This window comes from Gracilinanus agilis, chromosome 2 (genome assembly GCF_016433145.1).
Source record: "Gracilinanus agilis isolate LMUSP501 chromosome 2, AgileGrace, whole genome shotgun sequence".
NCBI lineage: Eukaryota > Metazoa > Chordata > Mammalia > Didelphimorphia > Didelphidae > Gracilinanus > Gracilinanus agilis.
Genome location: NC_058131.1, coordinates 715077184 through 715098873, shown reverse-complemented (window position 1 = coordinate 715098873; position 21690 = coordinate 715077184). Strand labels below are relative to the sequence as shown.

At 35.8% G+C, this 21690-nt stretch overlaps 1 protein-coding gene across 1 annotated transcript in view; it reads right to left on the bottom strand.

Moving 5' to 3' along the window:
- Window positions 1-21690, bottom strand: part of PCDH15 (protocadherin related 15) — a 660961-nt gene that overhangs the window by 566587 nt on the left and 72684 nt on the right. Inside the window, exons 4-5 of the mRNA XM_044660331.1 lie at window positions 16133-16243; window positions 7155-7325 (exon numbers count right to left, since the gene is read on the bottom strand). Of these exons, the coding sequence (XP_044516266.1) occupies window positions 7155-7325; window positions 16133-16243 (282 nt within the window). The remainder of the gene's footprint in view (window positions 1-7154; window positions 7326-16132; window positions 16244-21690) is intronic.

Below are 21690 nucleotides of genomic sequence, written 5' to 3'. Positions count from 1 at the left end.
TATATATATTTATTATATATATATAATATATGTATATATATATAGATACTAAATTGACTTGCAAAAAGAATTAAAAAAATAATTCCATTTTTCTTTAAAATGGCATTTTTGTTTCAGATTGGTCTATGCACTGTGGCTTTGTTTTCTCATCTATGATGAATAATGAAGAACCTAATAAATTGTTTTTGCCTTTTTTCCAGGCTTAAAGTCTGGGGCAACCCATGATGGTGTGCTAGATTATCTGACAAAAAAAGAGCAGAATCACCGATTCCAATGACCTTTGACGGTAATGAAATGAAATTAAGCACTTCTCTGGATGATTATAAACATGGCGGGTAAGGGCTCAGTGTGAATGGACATTTCTTTTTTTAATAGTAATTACTATGTGCTGCTTTTCAGTCACACCTTTCCTGTGAGCATATAACCTCCGCTTGGCCATCATGCATGGCAATGCCAGTATACCCATTTAATATATTGAATCAAGCTTTGTGACCACCCTGATTTGTACTTCCTTAACCCACTGGGGCTGCTGCAAAAGACACAGATGGAAAATAAATGGACTGAGGTAAAGAATAGGCATAGTTATTACCCAAATGAGGTTAGTTCATGATGTCTTCAAGAATCTCATTACATTTATCTTGGCTCTGCGAGCAATGGGAAATTGTATTGCAAGCTGAGTCTGGACCATTCGTTAGCATTTTCATATGTGTACTGAAGAAAATTAGGGGTTTTAAAAGCTTGAGATGAGGAGGAAATATATTGGTAACACATATAGAGGCCCTGAAGGCAGGAGAATGTATTTTACAGGGATTGTTTGTCATAGTAGGGAATCAAAAGTGCATGAAGGGAAATTGTGGTAGAAGCAATAACTCTTTTTCAATAAGCTGGGACGGTTTATGCAACAACAAGGATTTCCATTTGGCCTTACCTATAATCATCAATAAGGAACTTTCTATAGTTTCCTTGAAGACATTCCCCCACCCTCTCCCCCAGGGCTTCTATTTACCTCTCCGAAGAAATTGTCCATGATTTGTAATAAGTTGGAGGCATTTTTAGCATGCATTTATGTGAGCCAGGAAGATTGAATAAATAGCCCAAATCACAGGACCAGAGGGTCATAGGATCATAATTCTGGAGCTGAAATGTATCTTAAAGGCAATAAAGTCAACTTCAATTATGTGTAGTAGAAAGAGAGATGTGTCAGGAGTCAGACAACCTGACTTCAAAGCCTGCCTCTTCTGCCATTTACTAGCTGTGATTATTCAGGTAAGTCTGTTAAACTCTCTGGGTATGGTTTCTCATCTATAAAATGAGGAGGTTAGGCTAGATGACCCCAACGTTCCTTCCAACGTTCATTCTATGATCCTGTTAATTGTTTTGGTAGAGTTATTCACTTTCAGGTCCTCACTTGACAACTGTAACAAGGAGGACTCCTCCAATCACTTAGGGTCAATGTCAGTTTTCACCCTTTTTCTATGGAATGGCAAACTAATTTCCACTTAGGTAGAGTCTGTTTTCAAAAGGAATTAAAAAAAAAAACTAGTTTCTAAATTATGTCCCCTTACATTTTCTTACTCCATTCTAGTTTTTAGAAATGTACCTGCCTGAGTCTTTCAACTTCCACTGAAAACATAGCCTCTGAAGTAGATATTTAAGCATCGAATCCTCATTCAGTGGTTAAGCACTGCCGTGATTAACGATCTCTAAGTCTTTCTGAACCACAAAATGCTTTACACTTTGAAGAGACCTAGGAATGGTTTCTCTAGTCAAAAACTCCCACTGCGGTAATTGGCAGGATGCATGAAATTCACACAGAAGGTTAGTGAGTGTCAAAGCTTTCAAACTTTTGAAGAATTAATTCAGGAAAAGATCAGTAAGTCTGTAATTAAAGTCATCATGTCCTGTTTGGCTGACAGAAATGGCTTGTTCCCTCATGATTCATAGCAAGGGTCTGGGCTGATTGAACTCTGTAGGAATTTTCCTAGAAACATTAATGGAAAATGGGAGTGGAGAAGAGAATTCAAAGAAGAGGCAGCACAGACATAGATGTTGGAAGGTCTATTTCAGGCTCCTATTAATTGTCCAGATAATTCACAGGGAATCTGTGGCTGGCTATTGTGTCAATGATCTAGTCCTTTATGTAAGATACAAAGGAGTCAGATCACATAGTTGTAGAATCAATTCCAACACAATTATTTATGGCATTATTGCTCAGCTTTCTTTTTCTTGACAAGAACAAACAAAGATGCAAGAAAATTCTGGATGCTATTTCCTGAAATTTACAACCATAATGCATTGGATACTAATACAAGGAATGTCACTGACATAAGGAATGGTTGATGTTTAGCCTACACCCTTCATATTTATTTATTTTTATTTTTTTAAAAGCCTTACCTTTCATCTTAGAATCAGTACTGTGTATTGGTTACAAGGCAGAAGAGTAGGAAGGTCTAGGGAATGGAGGTGAAGTGACTTGCCCAGGGTCACACAGATAGGAAATGTCTGAGGCCAAATTTGAAGCAAGTACCTCCCCCTGTCTCTAGGCCTGACTCTCAATCTATGTAGCTACCCAGCTGCCTCCCATCCTTCACATTTATATAGTTCTTAGTATGTCCCAGTGGTAAGTGTTTTACAAATAACTATTATTTCATTTGAATCTCACAACAGCCTTAGGAGATAGGTGTCATTATTTTCTTCACTTTACAGATGAAGAAACTAAGGCAAAGAGCAATTAAGTGATTTGTTGCATTACACAAACCTGGCAAGTATTTTTTTTTGTTTTTTTTTTTTTTAGAAAATATGATTTTCAATGTCTATTTACAGAGTGCAGTAAGAAGATTCCAAAATGATGTTAATTATTTTAAGCCTTGGGTTATTCTCATGTCAAATTCCTTTTTTTAGTTCCATAAATGTCAAAAATATCTCAATAGGCATATTCACCTTTATTCTCAATATCCTCTACTCAAAATATCACCTATAGATTTATCCAATTCCAGATGTGTATATCTAGCCTCATCCTGTTTCCTGAGCAATGTTCATAAACCCACACCTGCCTTTCAAACATTGTTAATTTTATGCCTATAGTCACTTCCAACTCAATTTCTGGCAAGTTTTTAAGGCAGAATTTGAACTCAGGTCTTTCCGACTCCAGACCCAGTGCTCTTTCTATTGTCCCACTAAGCAACCAATATCATGAATCAAATGTCTGCACCGTCTCATTCTCTTCTAGACACTGAAGCTTTATCAATGTCTTTTTTAAATTCTGGTCCTCAAAAATGAACCCAATATCTCAAGTAAGGCCCGACAATTGCAGAGGAGAAGGAGACTATCCTAACACAAAGCCAGAATGAATTTGGCTTTCTAGCTGTCTTATCAGATTGGTGACTCATATGGAGCTCACAGTCCACTAAAAGCCCCCAGGTCCTTTTCAGAAACTGCTTTCTATTCATCTCTCCCATATGTACATTTGTGGCGTTTTTCTTTTTTATATCAAAGTCAAAGCCTTTACATTAAGTCCTATTATATTATTAGTTCATTAGATTCAGCCCTATGTACTCACCTGCCAAGATACTTTTGGATACTGACTCTATCATCCAGCCTGTCAGTTATTCCTCCAAATGTTATGATATCTGAAAAATTGGTGATTTTTCCACTGATGTTTTGATCCAGGTCATGGAGAGAAGCATTCAACAAAATAGGTCCTAGAGCAAGTTCCTGCCCCATATCCTGATTTCCTATCCTCTTGACCCTTGGCTTCTTATTCTCTGAATCCATCCATTAAACCAGTCTAAACTCATCTGATATCATCTAGTCCACATTTCTTTGTCAATTCCTTTAGAATAATATCAGAAACTCTATAAAATATTTGCCCAAATCTATGGAAATTCTGTCCCTTGCATTTTTCCCATCCCCAAACTTTCTATTCCTGTCAATCAAAGAAATGAGGTCAGGCTGACATGAGTTGTACTTAAGGAAGGCACCAATTACCTTTCTAGATATTTACTAACCTTTGAGTTGGCGAGTCTTTTTAGAATTTTTTGAAGGTCACACTGACTTAAAGATTAAAGTCTATGTTATCTTCCATGTTTTCTTTTTTCTTTTTTGTCAGATCAAGATAATTGTCCTTCTTCATTTTTATAGTATCTTCTCTCTTTTCTATGAGCTTTCATGTATCTCTGATGAATATTCTTCTGTCACATTGGCTACCTTTTTTCAGGGCTCAACAATGAAGTTCATCCAGTGTATTAGTTAGAGAACTTTGTACCTTGGACTTCATCACCCAGAAATCCTTCAGTATTTCCCAGAATTCCTTTAATTTCTCCACCACATTGCATGATCATGTTTTGTTTATAAGTTTGCTGTAAGCCATGCCCTCTTCTCTCTCCTCTTGCAACAAGGACTGGGTTAGCTAGCTTTTTTTACTTTAGTTATTATTAATAAACTTTATAAAATATAATACTTAGTTATTGTATATTAATTGTAATATTTACACCAGACCAAGTGATTCGATCTTCTCAAGAGCAGTGTCACCCTCTCTTTAATTAGAGGAGAACGGTATTATTATCTACATTAGACATTTTAAATTAGATATCCCAACAGCAACTCAAATTCAACATGGCCAAACAGAAGTCATTATCCTTGCCCCAAACCTACTCTTCTTGACTTCCAAGCTGGATGTACCATCTCTATGACTCGGGCATATAACTAGTGTCAGCCTTGAAACCTCCTTTTCATTCACCCCAGATATTCCATCAGTCCCCTAATCCTTATGTTTCCTAATTCTATAATGCCTGTTTTATCCATTTCCTCCTCTCCATTTACCCACTTAACAACTTTGTTCAGTCACCTTTTAACTGAATAATTGTAATAAGTTCCTTTTTTTGTAATACATTTCTAACTGACTTCATTGCTTTGAATCTCTTCCTTTAAAGGCAGCTTAATGGCACTATGGAAAAAGTGCTAGGTCTGGAGTCAGGAAGACCTGAGTTCAAAATCAACTGCAGGTATTTACTGGCCGTGTGACCCTACATATCGCATTTAACCTGCCTCAGTTTCCTCACTATAAAATCTGATATAAGAACTTCCCTAAAAATGTTAATATAATAGCTCCTATTACCCAAAGTTGTTGAGAGGATCAAATTACTTAACATTTGTAAAACATTTAGTACAATGCCTGACACAAAGAAGCTATATAATAACTTATTTCCTTCTTCTCTCTCCTAATCTTTCACTTAGCTGTCAAAATACATTTTCCCCCCAAAGTACAAATCTAACAGTTGATCTCATTCTCAAAAGCTCTAGGGAATCTATATTATCTCTAGGATAAAAATAATCACATTTAGGGCATTTAAGGAACAGTTGAAAACAGCACAGTTGGTAAAACACTGGGCTTTAATATCAGGAAGACTTACTTCCTCAGTTCAAATCTGATCTCAGTTATTTACTAGCTGGGTGACCCTGGGCAACTCACTTAGCCATTTTTGCTGGTTCTCTCATCTGTAAAATGAGATTGGAAAGAAAATGGCAAACTACTCCAGGATCTTTGCCAAGAAAACCCTAAATAACTTTTCAAAGATTTGAACACAATGAAAAAAAAAAGACAAAATAACTACCGGGCATTTAAAGGTCTTCACAGCTTCGTTCCATCCTACATCTCCAAAATTGTACAACACCACTGCCATCAAAGGAATGATGAGCCAGACAAACCAGGTTCTTTGTTTCTAAGACTCAAGATTCCATCTCATGACTTTATAGAGGCCATCCAAGGTTCTAGGAAAGCATTCCTCCCCCAGCTTTACCTTTAGAATCCTAAACTGCCTTTAAGGCTTCCCTTTGTTACTAGCTTTTACCAAAAGCCTTTTTTAATGCTGTCATATTAGTGTTTATCCCTACGGATCCAGGTAGAGTATAAATGCCTTGAACAAACTGGTTCTCAATGTTTGATCTCCTCCTCAGGACTTTGCTCAAAGTAGATATTTAAGAGTCTTGTTTAGATTTCCCTACAACAGGAACAAAGGGTTTAGAAATGAACAATTTATTCTTAATGCTGCATGAGATAGAAGAAAGGTCTAGATTAGGGAATACTAACCCTGAGGATCCCTGAAGTTCAACCAATATTGATGTTGTTCACTCTTTCAGTCATGTCTGGCTCTTCAGGGCTCCATGAACCATATTGTCTATGGGTTTTTTTTGGCAAAGCTATGGAAATGGCTTGCAATTCCCTTTTCCAGTGGATTAAAGCAAATTGTTTAAATGACTATTCTAGTATCAAATGGATAGTGTCTGAAACAGGATTTGAACTCAGGTATTCCTGACTCCAGGCCCAGAGCTCTATCCACTGAGCCACCTATTTGACTATCTATATGTGTTCTGAAAATTGTATCTCATAATTAATATTTCCTTTATAATCATATGCATTTTATTTTAGAAAAATAAAACATTTATAGAAGGGGGCCATACAGTTAAAAGGGTTTCTGACCAAAAAGAGTTGAAGAACTCTTCGATCAGATGATCATGCAGGCCTCTAAAATCTAATCAAAGATAAACTAGTATGCATAATTAATGTGAAATAATAGGTTCTAAGAATATGAAGAAATAAAATAGGCCATATATATATATATATATATATACAGAACTGAATAACTAAGAATTCCAAGTTTTATCATTCCAATTTTTTTTCAATATCTGTAGTAAATTTTTTTCTCATTTTTAAAAGTTCAGTGTTTTCAGGCATCAGTGAAGCATGTTTTGAATGTGACTTAGGGTATGCTGTGTCTTAAGTCTTTAAAAAAAGGGCTTGAGGATTTCAGGAAGAAATTAAAACAACAACAATCACAATAACAACAATAAAACATTATCTATTACATATCAAGATTTGCCTATAGAGAAAAATGAATTTATAGATATAAAAGGCTTTGTTTTTATAAATATAATTCTCATTCTTTCTACCTTACTTAACATCTCTTTGGAAGGCCACATGTACTCATTCTCTTGATGATTCTAAAGATAATAAACCATAAGAAAAAAATGAAATAAATATCCAAGTTTCCAATTTTATTCTAAGCTACCCATTTGGTTTGCTCAGATCCTGAACTGATGCATATTTTTAGTTATAGTGGTAAAAAGGAATATGAATAAAAAGAGAGAATATTTACCGGTGTTTCCAGTTCTGGTATGGCCGCTTGGTAGGTGAGAGGACGACAGTCTCGAGTATTGGGCACCAGGACACAAGGAAGAAACATTGGACCCAAATCATCTCCATCAAGGACATCTATCGTAAGTGTGGTAGTACTTGTTCTCCGTTCATTGAGATTATGAGCTCTGTCCTACAGATGAGAAGACAATTCAATGATGTTGGAAGATGCTAAACTTCTATGCCTGCCTTTGCTAGAAGATTGGGTCAAACTAACAAATACATTTTACCGCATTTTATACATATCAGACTCAGGGTATCCTCAACATGGAGAAGACATTTCCACTTGGAGTCAAGTAAAATTAGATTCATATCATTCCTCTTTGGTTGGATGACCAAATCACTTGGCTTCTCTGTGCTCAGGAAACTCTAAGATAACAAGTCAGAGTCAGATTTGATTTTGATTTATAACAAGATTTTTAAAAATATGTTGATTCAAGAAAGACAAAAAGAATTACTGTTATCCTAAGACAGTGGAGTGACCTATGAATTTGACTCTGAACTGAGTGATTTCTCTTTCCTGATAGTAGGAGGTATCCATATTTTCTTCACAAGCTTGTCCTTTTCTAGACTTCACATACTTTAACTCCCTTCCACAGAATTTATGAACCAGGGACCCTAACTTCCTGTCTGTCCTTAATACTAGACACTCCATCACCCGATACTGTTTTTTTTTTTTTTCCTAGCTCTTTCTTAGTCTTAGAATGTTCTCCTTCCTCAATCTGTCTCCTGGATTTTTTTCAATTCTTTTTTTTTAAAAACCCTCACCTTCCATCTTGGAATAAATACTGTGTATTGGGTCCAAGGCAGAAGAGTGGTAAGGGCTATGCAATGGGGGTCAAGTGACTTGCCTAGGGTCACACAGCTAGGAAGTGTCTGAGGGTAGATTTGAACCTAAGACCTCCCGTCTCTAGGCCTGGCTTTGAATCCACTGAGCCACCCATCTGCCCCCAATTTTTTTCAATTCTTAACTCAAAGTCTGCTTTTTGAAAGAGGTCTTTTCTTATCTACCTAGATTCTAATATTTTCACCTCTGAGATTACCTTCAATTTGTTAGGTATATCTCTTATTAGGTATATAGAAGTTGCCTTCCCCATTAGCCTGTGAGTCCCTAGAAAGAGGTATTTGTTTTGCTTTTGATTTTGCTATTATTGCATCACCAGTAATGATGCATTTCTACAATTTAGTAAGCATGCCATAATTTTTTTCTTTATTGTCAAAATTGTTACTTCACTTAAATATTATGTTTCATAGAACCTACAACAACGAGCTTCATATAGTAAGTGCTTAACCATTTCTTCTGATTAATTGAGCAAACAAAATCACATTGCCCTCTTACCACTCTGTATGTTTTAAAGAAATAACTTCTGCCAACAGCAATCGTACCTGTCAATTTGAGTGGAAACTAAAGCATTTGTTAAATAGATCCTATTGTGTCATAAAGCCTAGTTAAGGCAGACCTGAGCTCACTGAAGGAGGTTAAGCAGATGGAATTGGAAGTATAATGGCAGCTTCAATGTTGGGCAGAGAATTGTTAAGTAAACATGTTACAGTCTGCACTGTTAAGCTTAATGCATTAGATGGAAACACCACTTCCATTGTGTATATTCCAGCAGGATTAATGTCCCAAGAAGGATCCTTGAGTACCAGATGCTTGGAAGACAGAAATAATACAAAAGCCTTTTGAATGAGCCAAGATATTATTTGCTGGGTAGAAAGAGAACCATTGGCTCCAATAGAAATGGAGAAAAAAACAATGAGATAAAAGTTGTTAACTGCTGAAGCAAAGAGTTTGCTGCCATTGGGACACAAGATAAAAGAGAACTAGGGACTCTGTATGATTATATTATAGTAAACAAAGAAATCTAATACGGAGGTAAATGTTGTTTTTTATGGAGTTTCCATATTAACCAGTCAAGATTTTACATGATCTTAAGAAAATTAAAGAGAATTGTATACATCTTTTTGTTATAAATAAGTTTCTCATTACATATAACATTACTTGGTATCTGGGATAGATGCTTAAGGAAATGATCATAATTCACTTCCTTTTCTCCAGTTTCTCTCTTTCTCTCTTAACAGTTTTTATAGATTTTTTCTTTCATCTATTTTTGACAATATTTCCATTGGCTTGACCCTTACTGCCAAAAACAAACAAACAAAAAAAAAACCCAAATTATAATAGAGATAAATAAAGTGGGTAAAGAATTCGGCAAAACAAACCATCTTTTTTAAAATTAATTTTTATTTTTAAATATTTTTCCACATTTACAGAAATTATTTTTCCTTCCCCCATCGCAGAGCTGAGAAGCAATTTCACTGGGTCATACAAATGTTATCACTTGATACCCATTTCCATACGATTCATTTTTGGTATAGAGCAATCTCTGAAGCCCAAAACCAAATTACTTAACTATATATATACATGTGATAAGTGATAGAATATGTTTTTCTTTTGTGTTTCTATGCTCATAGCTCTTTCTCTCAATGTGTTTAGAATTATTTTCCATGTCTTTCAGGAATGTCCTAGCTTGCTGAATTGCTACTAGTAGCAAAGTTCATTACATGGAATTGTTCCACAATGTTTTACTTTCAGTGTACAATGTTCTCCTGGTTCTGCTCATTGCATTCTGTATATTTGAGTTATTGAGGCTCTTCCAGTTCACAGAGAAATCATCCAGATCATCCTTACCTCACAGTAATATTACATCACCATCATATACCACAACTTGTTCAGCCATTCCCCAATTGAGAGAGAACCCTTTATTTTCCAGTTTTTTGCCACTACAAAGAGTGCAACTATGAATATAAAACAAGCCATATGAATGAAATGGTGACTTTATAAGCTTTTTTGAAGAGGTGGAAGACTATGTTCAGAATATTATATGATGTTTAATCCCTTTGAGCAGAAAATAACTATTAAGTTAGAAGTAGGACAGTGACATAATTTCTAGTCTAAAATTTTTCAGAATGAGATGATGAAAAGCAGAGAAAAGTCTACTAGAGTCTGTAGTCATGCATTGATGACATGAATGTTTGCAATAGTTTCTTCTAACTGACACTAAGTGATCTCTGGTGGAAAGAGTTTAATTCTGGAGAACCAAATACAAAGCTTTTTGTCACAGCAGGCTTTTGTTATAAAGATGTTCTACTATACTCCTAGGGGATAAATGGATATTGGTGAGGGAAGCTGTGTCTTTGTATTCCCCTAGGTTGCTGGTGACTGGGGAATACCAATTCAGTTACCTTTGCTTGATGGTATAATTCCCTTTCTAAATAACAGTGCCCAGGTAGGACCCTAATTGGTCAGGTGGATGGGTAACCTTTCAGGTCCCATCTGGGGTTGGATCAATTATTAGTATTGGGCTCTGATTAGCCTTAGATCACGTTGTTCATCTGACTGTTTGTTCCCTTCCCAAGCGTCGTGATATAATGACCACTCAGGAAGGTACTTATTAAATATTTATCTTTGATCTTAAATAGGGAAAGGATTATCAGGATATGGATTGGGGATTGGAGACCCTGTCAAACTATTATCTATAGGCTATAATCTCTCAGGACTGGAGGCTTATTGATTTATAAAGCCAGAGCTTTTGTTCTTCACAACCCCTCTGATTCAGCTTGGCCACTGCCAAACCAGAGAGACTGCCCTGCTGGATGTAGATGTATCTATGATTTATCTCTCAGCTTCCTATTGTCAGTTTGTGGTGTGTTAGCCTTCAGGAAGTAACCACCCTTAAGAAAATCCACCCTCTTCTTCTGTCCTCCTGGTTACCACCTGGGCCCAGAGATCTAAATTGCTATGAGGATTCGGATGCCTAAAGATCTAGGGATATTTAGAGAGAACCAATGACCAACCGTCAGAGGCCCACAGATCAATGGTCAAGGACCAAGACCCAAAGATCAAAAGACAAAGGTCCCTTCCAGATGGCAGTTGGGGTATTTATACTCTCAGGCCAACCAACTTTTGCTCCTGTCTCACGGCATCTGGGAACATTCCGATGTCTCCAACTGTCTCCCCTGTCAATCAAGGTGAGACTGACATTCCCAGAGTTTGAACATAACACTTTTGTATGCCACTGGATAATCTTTGATTAGAGTGTTGAGTGAATCATTTAACTTTGCTCAGTCTCGGATTCCTCATCTATCAAATAAGTTATATATACATATATATAATGTTCAATCCTTGAAAAGCTACATAAATACTATTATTATGTATAAAACAGGAATACTGAGAGCACCTACTACATAGGATGGTTATGAGGGCCAAATAAAATAATATATGGAAAGTGTTTTATTGATTGTAAAGGGCAATGTAAAAGAGTAATATAAAAATACTGTAAAGAAATAGTTTTAAAGAAAATGAAGATTAGATTTAAGTTCATGAATATTCTATATTCCTTCAACATTATCTTTGGTATGCTTAGGTGAGAGATTCTACTTGGAGTTTTGGCTGAATGAAAACATATGAAATCAGGCTTTATGGAGAGAATTGTAACTGCTAATGAGAATTATTTATTCTCTTCCCTTCTCTTTTCTTGTTTTCTCTTCTTTTATATTCTCTTCTCCGCCTTCTCTTTTCTATATTCCTACTCTTCTTCTTCTACTTCTTCTTCCTTCTTTTTTTTAACCCTTACATTCTGTCTTGGAATCAATACTGTGTATTGGTTCCAAGGCAGAAGATTGGTAAGGGCTAGGCAATGGGGGTCAAGTGACTTGCTCAAGGTCACACAGATGGGAAGTGTCTAAGGCCAGATTTAAACCTAGGACCTCCTGTCTCTAGGCCTGGCTCTCAATCCACTGAGCTACCCAGCTGCCCCCTTCCTTCCTTCCTTCATTTTCTTTTTCTTTCTTCCTTCCTTTCTCCCTCTGTGTATCCCTTCCTTTTAGCTCTCCTTTTCTCCTTCCTGTCTTCTCTTTCTTCCATCCTTCTCTTTTTACTTTCTTTCTTATATTTTCAATGACTCTGTAATTCTTTGTATTAAAAATGGAATGTGAAAGATTCCTAATTTTTGGATATTCCAGTCTCTGGCTTTCTAAAGTGTGCCAAAGTAATAAAAGACTCCCTCAGAGAGACAAATAAAATGTTATTTAATTACATTATCAGGTATTTGCAGCAGAAAAAAAGGAAAGAGGCATAATTACATTCTCAGTAGTGTCACCATCAACAGTTCTGCTTTAACAAAGATACCTCAAAACATAGAGGCCTTTATCTCCTATCTGCTGAGTCAAGATAGTTGGACAGTCAATCACTTACTATTTAAAAAAATCCTAGAAATAGTTCCATCAGCTTTCTTCATTTTCTGAATGTTGTTGTTTCAAATTACTTGAGGACAAATACCTTGGGATGTTTTGTCTTATTTATTTTTTTGCCATTTTCTGCTTTTCCATCTCTCCTTAATTCTCATGAATTAAGCATGGAAAGTGGTGACTCACACTGCTTCCTCACACTTTCTTGTGCTTATAAATGTATTTCTTCAGGATATTAATTGGTGAGGCACGTATTCTAACCTTTAAAGATAGAAGGTGTATGTGTGTATGTGTTTATATGTTTCTCTATTTTTTCATTAGATCATTTTCCTTTGAGTGCAAGAGTTGTTTTCATATCTATATTTATTGAACAATTTTCCACATCCCCTCATGTGATTTTTGATCCAGGACACTGGCCTCCTTGCTATTCCTTTAACTGAATATTTCATTTCCTGACCCTGAATTTTTCCATTCAGGGTCCTCCATGTCTAGAACTCTTACCTTCATCATCTCCTACTCTAGTGTTGGAGAAGTCCAGAATGTTCAAGATTGATCAGGGGACTATTGAAAAGGATCAGGGAAATACCTACCAGTGCCCCTTGGTGGTTAAATTCAAATTTTGATAAACTATACACTAGCTCAGTATTGCTATCTATTGAATAATAAAAGGATGGAAAAAAAAACAACAAAGAAAGGAGACTGCAGTTTGTTGGGAAAATTATCAACCAAGGGTTTATGGTCCAATAAGAATGACAATCACATAGCATGATAACACATGAGAGGGCTGTGCCCTACCTTAGTGACTTTCATAGTGCCTGGAATATGAGAGACACTCAATAAATAGTTCTTGATTGAATTTATGATGGAAAACATGCATAACATCAGATCATTAATTTTATTCTTTTTCTGAAATTCTTTGATGGCTTAAAAAATTCATTCTCTGGGATTTTTTTTAAAACACACAGTCTCAATTCAGTATCTTCTCTGAATGTGAAGTTGATCTAATTGTGAAGTCTTAGTTGATCTAATTTCCAAAAAATACTTAGTCCCAAATTTTATCCATTCAGTCAGTCAAAATACATTTATAATGCAAATACTCATTCTAGACACTATGCTAAGCAAGGTGATAGATAGAAAAGTACTTAAACATTGAGATGGTTTATTTGCCCAAAGATAAAAGTCTCATATCTCTCTTTTTTTTTTTGAGGGGGAAATCCATACCTGTTATTATATCAGTTCAGAGAGCCAACAAGTAAGAACTTCCTCTATCGATGCAGACCTGTGTCTTAGAGAGCAGCCTGAAGCACTGAGAGCTTAATTGACTTGTCTGGAGACATGCAGCTCTGTGTGTCAGGGATGTGACATTAGCTCAAGGTTCCTGAATAATGCTGTTACCTATTTCCTGTCCTCTCTCCTGCATGAGACTTCTTCTAAATATCTGTCTAATAGTTTGTACATCAATCCAATCCAGGAAACAGTTCTGACCTGAGGAACAAGATCCTGCTTGAACTTATTAGCTCCTCTAGCCCCAACTTCTTTTGGTTAGAAACAAAGAATGAGTATGGCATCTGTGCACTGAACAAGGAGAATAAAAGTTGGCATTTTCTTTCCTAAATTAAGGGAATGCCATGAGATTTAGAGAAAAGAAAAGGAGGAGAAGAAATGAAGCTTATATGATGACCAGGAAATCTCATATCAGATTCTGCATATTATTGCATATTATAATTCACATATCTAAGCATACAAGCATCATTTTGATTGACTATAGTTTTTGGTTAAAATACCACCAAAGCCTAAAACATTCTCCTTTGGTGGAATATTTAGTTTTCTCCAAAAATTGGGCAATTAAAAATCTTACTCCAAATTTCTTTGCACAAGATAGTTTTTATTCTGTGTTGATTTAAATTATATTTTCAGGCTATATCCCTAACCACTATTAGTTAGGTGCATTTATTAAGTATGTACTATGGAATATCAGTACTGTGGTAGACACTAGGGATCCCAATGCAAAGATGATCCAATTCCTATCATCAAGATGTCATGCTAGTGGGAGGAAACAGGGTGAACATTTAGAAACACATGCAAACTATATTTAAAGTAACTACAAAGTAATCTGGGGAAGGAGAAAGAAATGTCAAAGCACTTCAGTATATTTGCCAAGAAAATCCCATGGATACACTCGTGTGCTATGGTCAGTGGAGTCATGAAGAGTGGAGACTAAATGACTGAACATCAGCAAGTGGGGAGGGAGATGTTGTCAGTGATTCCCAAAGTGGGCACTACTGTCCCCTGGTGGGTGCTGCAATGATCCAGAAGGGCAGTGATGGCCACAGGTACATTTATCTTTCCTGTTAATTGCTATTAAAATTAAAAAAAAAGTAATTTTAGGGGACTAAGTAATATTTTTTCTGGAAAGGGTGGTAGGCCAAAAATATTTGGGAACCACTAGGTTAAGTGGAAGGGAATAGTCCTAGGAGACTGGAGTCTCAGGAAGGACTTCTTTGAGGTGAGTCAAGTTTTAAAGGAAGCTTGGGAATGAGAAATAGAAGAGAGAAGGCATTGAAAGACTTGATTTAGAGTTAGGTGATGGAATATCATCTAGCAGAAAAAGCAAGAAGGCCACTTTAACCAAACCAGAGTGTATACAAGAGTCTAATAGGAAGTAAATAGGGAAAGAGAGGTTGGACTCAGTCTATAAAAGACTGTGAACCAGAGGAACTAGTATATAACCTAGAAGCAATAGGGAGTCACTTTAATCCACAGAGAAGGGAGACATATATTTTAAGAATATTACAAAGAATGATGGATTTATTGAGTCAAAGGAAAGAGTTATTTTACCGTATGTTGCTGGATTACTTTATTAGTAGTAGTCGTAGAAGTATTAATAATACTATCAATAATTGATGGGTAAATGTTTTCCCTATAACCTTCCCAGAATACAATTTCATTGCTTATAATTATTTTTGCCAATTTGATTGGAATTTAGAAAGTCCTCAAAGTTTGTTTTAATTTACATCTTTTAGATGACTGGAAGCTTTTACAAATTTTCAAATGCTTATTAGCAATATGTGCTTATAGTCTATGGGATATTATAAGGCAATTAAAGTTGGGGAAAATATGAGTAACAAAAGGGAATGTAGCAAAGCTTTTATAAAATAATTCAAATGAGGAATAAAATAGCATCCCAAAATGCATAATGAGCATTATGACTCTGTAAGAAGAAAAATGAAGGAAAAAGAACAAATACTGCAGGACATTTGGAGAGATTCACTGGAAAGTTAGAACCTCAATATTCATTGAAATTGTTATTTAAATACAAACTCAGCATAGTTCAAACTTGCAACCATCTATTAGGGAATGACTATGTGCCAAGCTCTTTCAAGGCATTGGTGATACAAAGACAAAAAGGAAGCAATTCCCAAATTCAGGAAATATACATTCTAGTTTAATAGTTGCAAAATTTTCATTTAGTCAGAACTGATATTTGAACCTACATCTTTCTGGCTCCAGGCCCATCCTTTTGTCCATGTGCTATCTAGTTAATGCTCTTTTGTTACATCTTTCAAGAAATATTGTTTGATTTCTTCATATGCCTGGCTCATGCAAACACATGTGTGCATGCACATGCACACACACACATTTTTCAAAGGGAATATTGCAGGTCAGGGTAAACCAACGGGGAATACTTACGTTAGCTTGAACGATGACATAATAACGGGTCTTATCTTCATAATTAAGTCTCTTCCTCAATACAACTGTTCCAGTCAACATTAGAGGGATCTCAAAGGTATCATTGGAGGTCTGCAATAAGGAAAAGGACAGAATTTATGAAAGTGATCCAGAGACACCACATGGTATTTTGTCACATAGTATGATTAAGAGTGATATATGGGGGTAGCTGGGTAGCTCAGTGGATTGAGAGTCAGGCCTAGAGACGGGAGGTCCTAGGTTCAAAGCTGGTCTCAGACATTTCCCAGCTGTGTGACCCTGGGCAAGTCACTTGACCCCCACTGCCCACCGTTACCACACTTCCACCTATGAGCCAATACATAGAAGTTAAGGGTTTTTAAAAAAAGAGTGATACATGGTAGGCAAACTTTTTCACTCAAAATGGGTTTGGGTGCAAGCTTCTGATTCAATATTCTGTTCTTCCATTTAAATGTTTAAATTTGATCAGTCAGGTTCTCTCAGAGGCTAGGGAACTATGATAACCAGAAAACTTGTTTCCTCTGGTAGTTTTTCATTTATTGTTTGTACCATTTATCAAGTGCCCTGAGACCTTTGGAAATCAAGTCCTACAAACATGGGTCATTTCTGAAAGTTTTTCATTTTTTCTGCCTTGATTGAAACCGCCAAAGATCAAAATAATATTTCTAATCTGTGGTTTCTACATAGTCTAATTTCTGCCTTTGAACTTTATGAAAACATCTAGGCACTTCCAAATATTAGGGGCCAAAAATCTAACAGTCACAGAGCACCATGGAGAGAGTCAAAATGATGCTAAGAATGAGAAGGGAAGTAGCTAAGCTTTCATATGCCAGGAAGTGGTCAAAGCTCTGCAAATATTATCTCATTTAATCTTCACAATAATTCTATGTGGTAGTTGGAATCAGAAGACCACAGATATCATGGAAATTAGTTGGGTGGCCTTTGGTAAATTAGTTATAGATCCTCATTTTTCCTCATCTATAAGATAGGGAAGATAGTGATCTCTAAGGTCCCTTTCTACTCTTATTGATGATTCATAAGGACCTGAGTTTGTATCGTGAATTGCATATCCATTATCTGTAAGAAGTGACTTAACCTTTCTGGGGCCTCTTTTCCTTATCAACACAATATAGATTATTGTTGTATTCATAGGGCTATTTGGAGGACCAAATTAAAAAATACATGTAAAATTCTTTGTATGCTTTAAAGTGTCCTAGAATAGTCTGTCATCATCCTCTTGTAACATTGTCATGAGCAGCAGTATTACCCATGGCCCATTGGCTAAAGTGCTGGAGATGAATCTAGGAAGAACTATGTTCAAATCTTGCTTCAGAAACTAACTAGTTTTGGGATTCTAACAAAATCAACTTAAACTCTATGGCCTCAGTTTCCTAACCTGCAAAATGAGAGCCCTTTAATGGTCCTTCTGGCTGTCCATATCTATCTTTATGATCCTATTACCATCACTATCATCATTAAAATTAATTAATGTGAGCATACATTAGCATTAAGAGGATCTCTGAAGTGCTAAGAATTGACAAAAAAATCTATCATTTGACTAACAGTTCACATTCAGTGGCATAGTTCAGTTATTAATCCTATTTGTTAGTGCTTTTATTGCCAGTGAAATGTTGGACTAAGCAACTTCCCATCAAATTTCTCTCTTTTTAAAATATAATGGAATGGCAGAGGCATAAGAGATCTTCAAAGCAGTGTAGACCAACTCATATATGGACAAGAATCAGCCCTGTAACCCATGAGCATCCTGGCTGAACCTGAGTACACTCGAAGATGGAAAATGCATTCTCACTGTATCCTCTGGGGACAGCTTTTCCCACATCTGGATAAGTAATTCTTAACAAGGTTTGCCTTATATCAAACCTAATTCTGCTTCTGTATAACTCTTCCAGCCATTAATTCTAGTTCTGTCCTCTGGGGCCAAGCAGAGGAAGACTAGTAATTTCTTTTCCTTGTGGCAGCCCTGTAAATACTTGAAGACGGCTATCGTGTTATGAAGTCAGTAGTGTGTGGGAGAAAGCAGGAATGAGGAGACAGTAGTGGGCTTCTCGGCATAATAAAGATATGGTAATTTCATTGAAATGGGGAAAAATCTAACTTAATCATAACCAAACCCTTGCTAGATGTATCATTATGTAAAAGTAGGCCATCATCTATATTCCAAAGCTACTCCTGAAGGACTGGGAATCACTGTCTAGACTGTTACATATTAATGTCAAAAATGAACTTCCACTGAAAAATTTTCCCTGGTCCTTAGTACAAATCAGCAGAAACAATATAGCAAGTAATTTTATTGAGCTTTAAAGTTGAATCTAGTCTCTTTTCACTGAATCTAATCTAGTGAGCTAAATCCAATGTCTTTTCAATAGTATGTGACTCAAATTGAAAAGTTTTGAATAGATTTCAATGTGCCAAGAACAAAGATGAGGACTATTTCATGGTCCATACCACCCTGGGAACTTGCCACCAGGGAAAAACTTAAATTTCTTTCACCTAATCTGCTTGCTAGAGTCTAGAGTTAAAACAACAGGAAGGAAAGATGAGAAAATGTTTTATCCTATTTTGTAAAGTATATTATTAAACTCACAGTGACATAAGGCTCTCCCAAAGTGTTTTAAGGAGCAATTTGACAGTAGGGCAAAAAAGGAATCACTCAAAGAAAAAGTAATGGATATTGGCTTGTATTCTCATGAATAGATTGCAGGTTCTAATATGTGTAGATATCATTTATAGATAGTTAATATCTTAGCATGTTGAATAGAAGAAGACTCAAAGGTCATCTTGTAGAACACATAGGTGAAAAGTAGCCCCTTCACAAAATATCCAACAAGTGGTCATTCAGTACTCGCAGGAACATATCAGTGAAAAAGAGGCTATCCTTTGAGTCAGCCAACTGTTCATTGTTAGCATTCATTTTCTGATATCTAGCCTGTACTGGTTTTATTTCCAACAAATTCCTCCTCCTACTTTGGTCCTTTGTGGGGAGCAAAGAAATCAACAAAAGGAAGCACCCCCAAATAAAACCAAATAAATAACAGCAACAACAAATAAAACAACCAAAATCCAAACTAGCTGACTTTCTTTCCCATATGATTTTTTTTCATTTTCTTATTATTTTACATTTAGAATTATAAGGAGAAGATCTTAAAAGTCTTCTAATCCAACCCCCTAATTCTTTAGATGAGAAAATCAAGGCCAAAAAGGTAAAGGAATTTATCCCATATCACATAGTTAGTAAGAACAAAGTCAGAATTTGTATTCAAATTCATGGACTCCAAATACAATATTCATTCAATTGCACAATGCCATTCTGACCTATAATGCCATACCTCCAGCCAAGACTACCAAGTTTTTTGTTTTCCAGACTAAAATATTCAATTCCTTCACTAATCCTTAAAAGGCATGGTTTTTCCTCCAAGCCAATCTGGATAACACTCCAGTTTAGCAATGCCTTTCCTAAAATGTGGCACAAAAATGAATATAAATTTTTGATGTTATATCAAATGAATCCATAAATGTGGGAAGCCAATAAGAGAATAGATAAAAATCTGAGACCCCTCTTTTGACCCCTTTTATTATCTGTACCTTTTCTTATTGGGAAAACATTATAGACTTATTGAAAAACTTTGAGTCCTTAGCAGACCAACAGCTACTGAATTAACAATTTCTCTCCTTGATATTTAAGAAGCCTGAACTCAAAAAAATATATTACTTAGACAGTCAAGGCTAGAGACAGACAAAGCTAGACAAGACTTTATCTGACTGGGTGCAATCCTGTAAATCAAGAGTACAGGACTCAATTTGTTTACGATATCTCTGAAATATATTTCTGCTCCCAGAATTAACCTCCTACTAATGGTTGGAATTTGGCTTTTGACCCTGGACCTATCTCCCTACTTTTTAGACTTTAATTGGTTTTCCTATAATTTGTAACCCCTTCACAGCTGTGGTTCTTTCTCTGTGCTCTTTGTGTTGAACCAGTATATATTAAACTCAAGGCTCCATGGCAAGTCGGAGCAGTTATGAGCTAAACATTTAGTCTGACTGTTCTCATTCAATCCGATGCCACTAAACGCCACTCAGGACTCCCAGAAATAGAGAGCTAGATCTCTATACATAAACCAATCTGGATTACCGCTAAACTTTTCTTTTTACTATCACTTTAATGTTGTGTTCAATCATTTGGGGATTTAAAAATCAAATCTTTTATAAACACAACTTATCCTTGGAAACCTTACATGCTTATTTTAAATGAGATGATATATAAGGAGGTAGGAAGTCTAACCACTAGTGTATAGGTAAATTGAATAATTTTTTTTTCCCAGGGGAATGGATCTACTTTGATATTTTTTTTGAATGGTACTAATGGCAATTATATTGTCCAGTACCAAAATAGACACTGGCACATTATGTTACCTCTTATGACCATTTATATATAGTAAAATGATGTAGTGAGGCAGAGGGGGATGTGGTTCCAAGTCAAAAACATGGGTTTAAATTACAGTTCTACCATTTACAGTTGTGTGACCCAGCGCCAATCAATGAGTTTTTTTCGGCCTCAATTTTGCTTATTTTTAAAATGAAATATTTGGGCCACATGACTTCTAGCTTAATTTCTATAATGCTACAAATTAAATAACCCATCTAGAATGCTGCAAAATGAATTATTCCAGTCCTTCCCATCCTTATTTCTATCTATCACAGTATTTTCACAAAATGCCAGTATATGCAGAATGATTCTTTTACAGTGGTAGCCAAAATATATAGACACTTTTCACATGAGAAAGGGGAAAGTACTATTCCTGTTCTAAGATGAGCTGTCCTAAAGGAATGTCTCAAGATGGGGAATACTCAGTGAATACCTCCTAGATTCAGAAACATGCCCTTATGCTATTGCTGCACAGCCAGGAGATCAAATCAGTCAATACAATACTTAAAGAAATGAATTTAGACTTTTTGCTAGAATGTCAAATATCGAAGCTTAAATACTTTGGTTACATAATGAGAAAAAAGGACTCATTGGAAAGATCCTGTTATTGGGAAAGATTGAAGGCAAAATGAAAAGGAGACAGAACAAGATGAGATGAATAAATAGTGTCTTGGAAACAATGAACATAAACTTGGGGAGATTTTGAGGAGGACAGAAGAGCCTGGTATTCTATGGTCCATGAGGTCATGGAGAGTGCCAAGACTGAATGCCTGAACATTATCTGAGCTATATATAAAGAAAGCATGCTTGTTAAATATTGCCTGCAGGCTAATGAATTCAGCAGAGAACAACAATTAGTAAATTATTAAATCAGGAGCTGGTTTAGTTTTTCTTTTGTCATGGCTAATCACTTGCAGTAAGTAATACCATTTGCTTTGATTTGGACTATTAGGAATAGAATAAATGGGGCAAAAACACTTTTGAATTTTATAAACATTCGATTTCAGAGTAGAGTCGCAAAGTAATTATTTTTGAAGGTGCTAGTAAGCATGATAAAATATAAAATTGTATTTATATTTACAAATATTATAAG